Source organism: Nannospalax galili, unplaced genomic scaffold (assembly GCF_000622305.1).
Source record: "Nannospalax galili isolate Female #2095 unplaced genomic scaffold, S.galili_v1.0 scaffold88, whole genome shotgun sequence".
Classification (NCBI taxonomy): Eukaryota; Metazoa; Chordata; class Mammalia; order Rodentia; family Spalacidae; genus Nannospalax; species Nannospalax galili.
This window is the reverse complement of record NW_008358908.1, coordinates 624,426-633,918: the sequence shown is the minus strand read 5'-3', so window position 1 is coordinate 633,918 and position 9,493 is coordinate 624,426. Positions and strand designations below refer to the sequence as shown.

General features: G+C 40.3%; 1 protein-coding gene across 1 annotated transcript in view; it reads left to right on the top strand.

Annotated features, from left to right (window-relative positions):
* Positions 1 to 5: 5 nt before the first annotated feature.
* Cebpz (CCAAT enhancer binding protein zeta) overlaps positions 6 to 9,493 on the top strand; it is a 20,923-nt gene continuing 11,435 nt past the window's right edge. The window contains exons 1-4 of the mRNA XM_008822600.3: positions 6 to 203; positions 1,440 to 2,932; positions 7,301 to 7,532; positions 8,131 to 8,317. Coding sequence (XP_008820822.1) covers positions 48 to 203; positions 1,440 to 2,932; positions 7,301 to 7,532; positions 8,131 to 8,317 — 2,068 coding nt within the window. The 5' untranslated portion in view covers positions 6 to 47. The remainder of the gene's footprint in view (positions 204 to 1,439; positions 2,933 to 7,300; positions 7,533 to 8,130; positions 8,318 to 9,493) is intronic.

Sequence of the window (9,493 nt, the reverse complement as noted above, 5' to 3'; positions counted from 1 at the left end):
GAAAAGCGGAAGTGAGGTACGAGCTGTGTGCGCGTGCTCTTCTAGCCATGTCGGCAGACCAGGAACCTTTGGAGTTCCACCCGAAGCGGCCCTGGCGTCCGAAAGAGGTGACCGAAGATCCGGACGAGGAAGACGCCGAAGAGAGCGATGCCGCCAAGAATGGCTTCTCCCTGGAGGAAGTGCTGCGCCTCGGAGGCACCAAGGTAACGGCGCAGGCTCCAGGAAGGGGATGATGGCTCGGGAGCTGGCCGGCAAGTGTGGACCCGGGTCCCAGCCTCCGAACGTGTCCTCTGCGTCCGGTACTTCTTTCCGCAGCTTGCTGTTGGGAAAAAAGTTTGGACTGAACGTTTTCTCCTGCGCTTATGTTTCCGTAGAATGTAGGCGATCTTGTGTAACCATCACTCCATCACGGCGGAGAAAACTGACTTATTGGTCCGTAACCTCGTGGACCCAATGTTTTGAACGCTAGTGTATGTGCAGTCTAAATGTGCAGAAATGGAACTGCTGGGCTAAAGGGTAAATGCCCTGTCGGTTGGATTGAAGTTGACCATTTGGTCTTCCAGATGTTGTGTCAGTTTATTTTCACTTGTCTACAAAAGAGCCCTTTCCCCTACGCTACTACCTTTCATAAGCTTTTTTTTTTTTTAATGTATTGTGTGTGTACGTGTATGCTGTCTGTATGTGGGTGCCCAAATGTCGAAAGCAGAGGACAACTTTGTGAAGTTAATTCTCTCCTCTCCTTTACATGGGTTCCAGGGATTGAACTCGGGTTTCCAGGCTTGTGTGGCAAGTGCTTGACCCACTGAACCATCTCCCCGCCTGCTCATAAACGTTTATCAATGTTCAGCTGACAGATTACAAATGCTTATTGTGATTTTAATTGAATTTCTGTAAATGTGGAAGTGAGCATCTTCTTATCTTCACGATTCTTCAAGAACCTTCTCCCTATAGTGTACATATCCTTGCCACATTTTTCTGTTGGGTATTTGTGGCTTTCTTACCAATGTGTAGGAACTTTTATATAGAAATATTAAGACCAGTTACTTTAGTATCAGTGGTTATTCTATTTTCTAGTCATTATTTATCTTGATTTATCTATGTTTTGTGTGAGAAAGAATGATAAATTTACTGATCCTATACTTTAGCCCTGAGTTTTATGTTACATTTGGGGTTTTCCTATTCTGAAATTATGTTTTTAGTTATGTTGTATTTACATATTTGGGTATGTTGGGGGGGTTGTTTTGGGTGTGTGTGTGTGTGTGTGTGTGTGTGGTTTTGTTCTTCACATTCAGATCTTTGCCCTTGAAATACTTACTTGGATTTTGGGTGATAGTCCAGGTAATAATAGTATAATAATTGGGTTTTGTTGCTTTCAAAGTTGAAGTTGTAGCTGATGTGCTGGGTTTATAATATATTTACTTTTCTGTGTGTTTATATAGCAAGATTACCTTATGCTGGCTGCTTTGGATGAGAATGAAGAAGTAGTGGATGGAGGCAAAAAAGGAGCAATAGATGACCTTCAGCAAGGTGAATTGGAGGCATTTATTCAGAATCTTAATTTGGCCAAGTATGCAAAATCTTCAGTTGAAGAAGATGAGCCAGATAAAAAAGAAAATGCCAGCCAAAAAGAAGTAAAAGTATCTAAAGTAGATAATAAAAAGCAAAAACCAGCAGAAATCAAAAGGACATCCATAAGCAAAGCGAAAAATAAGAATGGACCAGAACAGCATTCTGGTAACAACAGTTCCATACCAAAAGCCAAGAAAGATGATCAACAGGACATGTTTGAGTTTCTTGAGAGGCCCACTTTGTTACTGAAATCTGGAGGCAAATGGTATGATTTGGAGTACTGCAATGAATATTCTCTGGAACCCCAGCCTCAAGATACAGTGTCTAAGTACAAAGCACTGGCTCAGAAGCTGTATGAGCATGAAGTCAACTTGTTCAAAAGTAAGACAAATCAAAAGGGAGCCTCTTCCACCTGGATGAAGGCCATTGTGTCATCTGGGACACTGGGTGACAGGATGGCAGCCATGATCCTTCTCATCCAGGATGATGCTATTCATACACTCCAGTTTGTTGAAACGCTTGTGAACCTTGTTAAGAAGAAGGGCAGTAAGCAACAGTGCCTCATGGCTTTGGATACTTTCAAAGAGTTACTCATTACGGACCTTTTGCCGGATAGTCGGAAGCTGCGGATTTTCAGTCAACATCCTTTTAACAAATTGGAGCAATTGTCTAGTGGCAACAAGGACTCAAGAGATAGAAGACTAATATTGTGGTACTTTGAACACCAGCTGAAACACTTAGTGGCTGAATTTGTACAGGTCTTAGAAACTTTAAGTCATGATTCCTTAGTGACCACTAAAACTCGAGCTCTGATAGCTGCTCATGAGCTTCTTTGTGATAAGCCTGAGGAAGAAAAGGCGCTTCTTGTGCAGGTCATAAATAAACTGGGAGATCCTCAGAACAGAATCGCCACAAAAGCTTCCCATCTGTTAGAGATTTTACTTCGTAAACATCCCAATATGAAAGGAGTTGTGTGTGGAGAAGTAGAAAGGCTCCTCTTTCGCTCAAATATCAGCCCCAAAGCTCAGTATTATGCAATTTGCTTCTTAAATCAAATGGCCCTCTCCCATGAAGAAAGTGAATTGGCTAACAAATTAATAACTCTTTATTTTTGTTTTTTTCGGACTTGTATCAAGAAAAAAGATATTGAATCAAAAATGCTCAGTGCCCTTTTAACAGGGGTGAATAGAGCATACCCTTATTCCCAGACCAGTGACGACAAAGTGCGGGAGCAGGTGGACACATTATTCAAAGTGTTGCATGTTGTAAATTTTAATACTAGTGTACAGGCTTTAATGCTACTTTTCCAAGTAATGAATTCTCAACAGACAATATCTCATCGATATTATACAGCATTATACAGGTAAGGACATAGCATTTCAATATGTAAATATGATGAATAATTTTTAAGGGGGTAGTACATACAGTGTAGTGCCCCTCTGTTGGGCAAGTGGAAGGGATTGGAAACCTAGTGTGTAGGCGCCCTCAGCAACTAGGTAGTCACCAGCTTTGAGCAAGTGACATACTGCCACCTACTATTTCAACATTAACATTTTGCTACCTTGGGATACTAAGGGAATAGAACCAGAAGTATAATTGAAATTTCCTTCCCCCTTATCCTCAGTTCTAAATCTCCTTCCTGTCCTCCATACAGCCATTTCGTCATTCATTCAACAAGTAGTTTTTGAGTGCTTACATATGCTGCCCATGTTCTAAGTGCACAGGATGTCATACCATGAATAGAAATCCCAGCTAGAGGCCCTTACTAGAGAGTATGTTAAGTGGGAGCGTTGGGGCTTCCTGATTTTAGGTGTGGTGTTTTGTTTAGGTTTTGGAGTTCTTTATTCTTTTATATTGTGTTTTATAGGTTTGTTTGAGTTTGGCCTTTTTTTTTTTTTTAGCATTTAAAGGGGGTTTTGACTGAATTTTGCTACTCTCCTGCAACTCATTGATGTATGCATGGTATTTTGAACAATAAGCATTTTGGAACTGTCTTATGAATGCCAATAGGTTATGTTGAGGAACTTTTTCTTTTTTCATTTTTTGTTTTTCTTCTTTGGTTTTTTGAGACAGGGTCTCCCTGTAGTCCCAGCTGGCCTAGAATTTGTTATGTAGACCAGACTAGCCCTGATCTCACAGAGATCCAACTGCCTCTGCCTTCAAAAGGATTTTCCCCTCCTGGGATTAAAGTGATGTGTCATCCCACCTAACATCTTTTTTTTTTACAGTTGTACATATGCATATAGTTTATGAAGGAAAATAGAAAATAGGGGTTAATAGTTTAGATTTAAGTCACAATTATCTGAGTTTGAATCATAGCCAGTAGTTTACTGTGTAACTTTGGGCAAATTATTTAATTTTCAGTAAAACTGTATTAGTAATGTGATTAATCTCATTTTACCATATTCTATTAGTAAAGTGCAGAGATAGGCACCTATCTCGTGGCTATTATGAAGATTATGAAATGTCCCCAAAGTTATTCATGTAGTTATTCACTGGGACCTTAAAGAGAAAAGTTTCAGGGCCAGTGAGAATGGCTCAAGGTAGGTAAAGCCACCAAGTCTGATGAGTGAGTTCTATTCCTTGAATGGTAAAAGGAGAGAACCAGTTCCCACAAGTTGTCCTCTGACTTACACACACACACACACACACACACACACACACACACACACAGAGTTAATGAAGGCTTTGATCCATAATTGGTCTGGTCAGTTAGACAGCACATGGCAGAAGCCCATGGAGAAACAGAATCATTCAGGTCATAGCATAGCCAGGAAGTAAAAAAGAAAAGAGAAAGAAACCAGCTTCCCACAGTCGTCTTTGAGAACAAGCCCCTAGTGACCCAACCAAGACCTCACCTCACTATCACAGTAGCTCTACCTAGGGCCATGCCTTTTCCACATGGACCTTTAAAGGACCCTTGAGAGTGAATACAGTGTACGTTAGTGTTGCAGTGCCTAACACGGTGCTTTGATAATGATAACTGCTATCTTAGTAATAGTATACATTAGTTTAATCTTCTCAACAGCTCTCCAGTCTGTGAGACAGTAATCTATGCAAGGTCACGTAGTTAAGACGAGTCAGTCAGGCCGCAGATTTAGGTTTACTGATGTTAGAGTTCCATGTTCTGGTATACTGAAAAGAATATCCACGGTCTTTCCACAGCTTTTTACCAGCCTACTGTTTCTTTTAAAGTAGATACTTAGTGGTTATAGTTTGGGAAATGTTCCAAAGCTGAAAATATAGAGGAATTGGGGTCTTGAGGGTTTGTTTTTTTTGGGGGGGGGGTGGAGATAGGGTCTCTCACTATGTAGCAGTGGTTGCCCTAGACCTCTCGATGGAGAGCAGGCTGGCCCAGGGATCCACCTGTGTCTGCCATCCAAGTGCTGGGATTAAAGGCATGTGCCACCATACCTCACTGTTTAAATTTTGAGGGTCATGAGAACTGGTAATTTTTTAGAAATATTTGGAATCTAATTTGTTAGAAGACATTTTTCTCTGTTACCATCACAGTCCCTGGTCTTGGAGCACACGCCTTTGTTCTTTCTCTTACTACTTGCCAGCAGCTCTCACAACTGGAAGTGTTTATTTGCTTTTAGTTTCACTGAGAATCCTCTAAATCTAAACAAAAAGTGTCTCCATGATTTGACAGAGAGCATGTTACTGAAGTCTTCTGATAGATCATATTTTGACTAATCGAATTATGTCATTTCTTTGATCCCTCAGTTCATTAGGCTGTCTTTGTTCTCAGGTGTCTGTTTATATGGGATGGAGTTTATGACTAAAACACAGTTGAATGGGTAGAAATGTTGAAAGTTTTAAGTGTAAAGAAAGAAAGTTGAATCACAGTGTTTCAAAGTAGATTACAGCACAGAACTGGGGGAAGTGGATATGCAGAGCATTCTGAAAACACTCCCCAAGTCTAAGTAGTTTCAATGTAGTACCCTGGAGAAAAGTTCATACAAGTGCTCTGAACAGAAGTAATGGTGCCGCATGTTACCAAAGCTAAATCTAGAGGTTTGAATTGATTCTGAGTGTTCTAATATATGAGTGACATCTTTAGGATTCAGCAATGAGAATTTAAAATTTTATTTAAAAATTGTAAGAGATGGGTCAGCAGTTAAGAGCACTAGCTATTCTTGTAGAGAACCCAGGTTCTGTTCCTAGAACTCATATGGCAGCTAGCAACCTCCTATAACTCCAGTTCCAGGCCATCTGACACCTTTTCTGACCTCCTCAGACATTGCATAACACAGGTGCATTTGCATATCTGTGGGCAGTACCCTAGTACCCATAAAAAATAATTTTAAAAATAAATAAAAATTACATGAGGGAATTAGAGGTATAACTCAGTGGTAGAGTGCATGCTAAGTAGCCCTGGGCTCGATGCCTAACACCCTCTGTGCACGCGCGCACACACACATACACTGAATAAAAATTATCCTGATTAGATTAGAGTTGAGCAGCCTGCAGGAAACTTTAGGGGAGAGGATACATAATAACTAAATTGGCTCAGCTGTTTGGAAGGCTGTAGTGTGAAGGTATAATTGGGTTTTTATTGCTTCAGCAAATAGTACAGTTTGTGGTGGAAAATTACACAGGAGTGATTTCAGCTATAGATAAAGAAGGGTTTTCTAGGGACTGGGAATATTTCTAGGGCTATGTAGAACACTTACCTAGATGGCACAAGGACCTGGGTTTGATCTCCAGCACAAAGAAGGATATCTCTAGCAAAGCATATTGTCCATACTGGACTAATGGTGAGAAAGTGAGCAATATGCAACCACTTATTGTGGAAGTTGATTTCATTCATTCAGAACATATTGAAGGAAACTTGGGTTCAAGCACTAGGATTACAACAGTGAATAACATGGACACAAGTTCGGTTCTCTTGGAACTTGAGAGAAAAGGTGGGAAAGCTAAGGAAAGAAAGTGTATGAAACTGCAGAGCATAAGGCTGAGAAATAATAATAGAAGAGCCAGTTATAGATAGTGTGGACGTGCCAAGAGATGGGGAAAAGCATTCTGGACAGAATGGCGTGTATGGGAGGGATAGTGCAATGGACCAGATGTGCTCTGAGGTCCTCACAGTTTCCTGTTGACTACTCAGAGGTGGTCTTCACTAGACCCACGTGAAGCAGGGGCCTGCCTCATCCAGATAGATATTAGGTAGCCATCAAGACAAACACTCTTTACTGCTTTATAGGTGTCAAGTTTTGTGGTTTTATTTTTGAAACAGTCTCACCCTGACTGGCCTGGAGAAGTCCAGCAGACTAGTGGAAGTTCTTAAATTGGATAGACTAGATGTTACCTTTGCCTCCCTAGTACTGGGATTAAAGGCGTGTACCACCATGCCTGGCAGGTATCAGTTTTTATTATTTGTTTTTTGCTTAGCCTTCCAGGTGGATTTCCATATCTCTATAAAAAAAAACTTCACTGTTAGGATTGAACACTGTTGAGTCATAAAACAATTGGAAGAGAGAAAGGAACTCAGGTGAAAAAATGCGTCTTCAATGACTTCTTTCCTTTTGTCCCATGGTCACTTTTTCTCTTCAGGTCAGTGATTTGTATTCACCTACCTGTTAGGGCAGAAATGGTCTCTTGTTCTGGTATATTTTAAATAGAGACTGTATCCCTAAGGTGAGATTATTGTCATTGATTGTAGAGTCTAAACTGACTGCTGGATGTGAGGTGATTTTTATGAACATTTGACCTTGACTTCATTTTACAGAAAGATGTTGGATCCAGGGTTGATGACGTGTTCCAAGCAAGCTATGTTTCTTAACCTTCTCTACAAATCTCTGAAAGCAGACATCATGTTGCGCCGGGTGAAGGCCTTTGTGAAGAGATTACTTCAAGTTACTTGTACACAGATGCCGCCGTTTATATGTGGAGCTTTGTATCTTGTGTCTGAGATCCTTAAAGCAAAGCCAGACTTAAGAAGTCAACTAGATGATCACCCGGTATATTTTACAATTGCTTTATTGAATCTAGTGGGTGCTGAGATACATTAGTTGGTCTTGTGTTTTTCGTGTTTTTCTTTATTTTAACGACAGTATCTTAATTTCTCTGAAGCATATTACAGTGGAAGTTCTTAAGTTGGACAGACTAGATGTTACTGTTAGCTGAAAGCTAACAAGGCAGGCAGGAAGCTTGACTCCTATTACATGATAAAGTGCACTGCAGTAGATACTGGAATTAAATGAGATATTATGCACAATCATAGATCTAGTAGATCTCTTACTGCCTGTTTCCTCAATTGTGAAATGGATATAATAGCACCTACCTGCATTTACAGCACAAGTATTTGAGGACTGAGTTTTTCAAGCTCCAAAATCAGGTAGTTTAAAATGTAGCTCTGTTATGTTTAGGAGTAAAGGGTATTATCTTCTCTCTTACTCTTAATAGCATTGATGAGCTTCACTTTACTTCATTAATATTTTCATTTTCACCAGAATTGCAATAAGTGAGTCTTCTTTGAAACTCTGTATCACATAAATGAATACAGATGTTGTTACAACTTCCAGTTAATTAACAGGTTCATCGAACCATTTTTGTTAGGACTCTGATGAAGAGAAATTTGTTGATGTAGAAGACGACAGTGACAAAGAAAAATTCACTGATGCAGACAAAGAAACAGAAGTAGATACAGTGAAAAAAGTTGAGACAGAAGAAACTGTGTCCGAAAGTGATAAAGAAACTGAAAAACCAAAGACTGCTTCCTGGGTACACTTTGATAATCTGAAAGGTGAGTTTCTTGAAATTATGCTCTTGAATTTTTAAATGAGGGAATTAGTTTCTTCTTTGATCTTTATCACAGTTCGTGTGTATGTAGGTTGGGGGCTGTGTATGGCAGTGCTGGAGATGGAGTCCAGAGCCCTTGTTCGTGATAGGCAAAGATTCTACTACTGAGCTGCGTCTGTACCCATAGAAGTAAAATTTCAATATAGGGAGTCACTGGTAATCTTTATTATGTATGTTTTAAAATAAACTTTAGAAATTAAAGCAGGTGCTTTTAGAGCTGTGAGGATTAAGTGAGAAAAGTGTGGAAATGTTCGATGCACCGTGAATCATTTCTGTCACCTACAAATGTAACTTTAGACCTTATTGAACCATAGAACACATGAAGATATACAGATGTGCACATGGAAGTTATTTTATGTGCATGAGCATTTTTGCTTGCATATATGTATGTATGTGCATCATGTATGTGCCTAGTGTCCATGGAGGTCAGAAAGGGCATCAGATCCCCTGGAACTGGAGTTACAGATGGTTGTGAGCTGCCATGTGGGTGCTGAGAACTGAACCCAGGTCCTCTTAAGCTCTGAGTCATCATCAGCTGCTTTTCTTTCTTAAATTATGTGCATGAGCATTTTTGCTTGCATATATGTATGTATGTGCATCATGTATGTGCCTAGTGTCCATGGAGGTCAGAAAGGGCATCAGATCCCCTGGAACTGGAGTTACAGATGGTTGTGAGCTGCCATGTGGGTGCTGAGAACTGAACCCAGGTCCTCTTAAGCTCTGAGTCATCATCAGCTGCTTTTCTTTCTTAAATTCTTTTCTTCTTCTTCTTCTTCTTCTTCTTCTTCTTCTTCTTCTTCTTCTTCTTCTTCTTCTTCTTCTTCTTCTCCTCCTCCTCCTCCCCCCTCCCCCCCCCCCCCCCCCTTCTTCCTTTCTTTTTTTCTTCTTTTGAGATGGCTCTCACTATATAGTCCCAGGCTGGCCTCAATCTCACAGTGATCCACCTACCTCTGTCTCCCAGGCATTGGGACTAAAGTGTGCATCACCACACCCAGCTTCTTAAAGCAGATTTTTAAGACAGAAAACTTTTTGTGAGATAAAAGCCTTAAGTGATTTTCCATACATACAGACGTGCAAGCACACACATAACACCCACACAAAAACAAGCCTGTTAATAAAT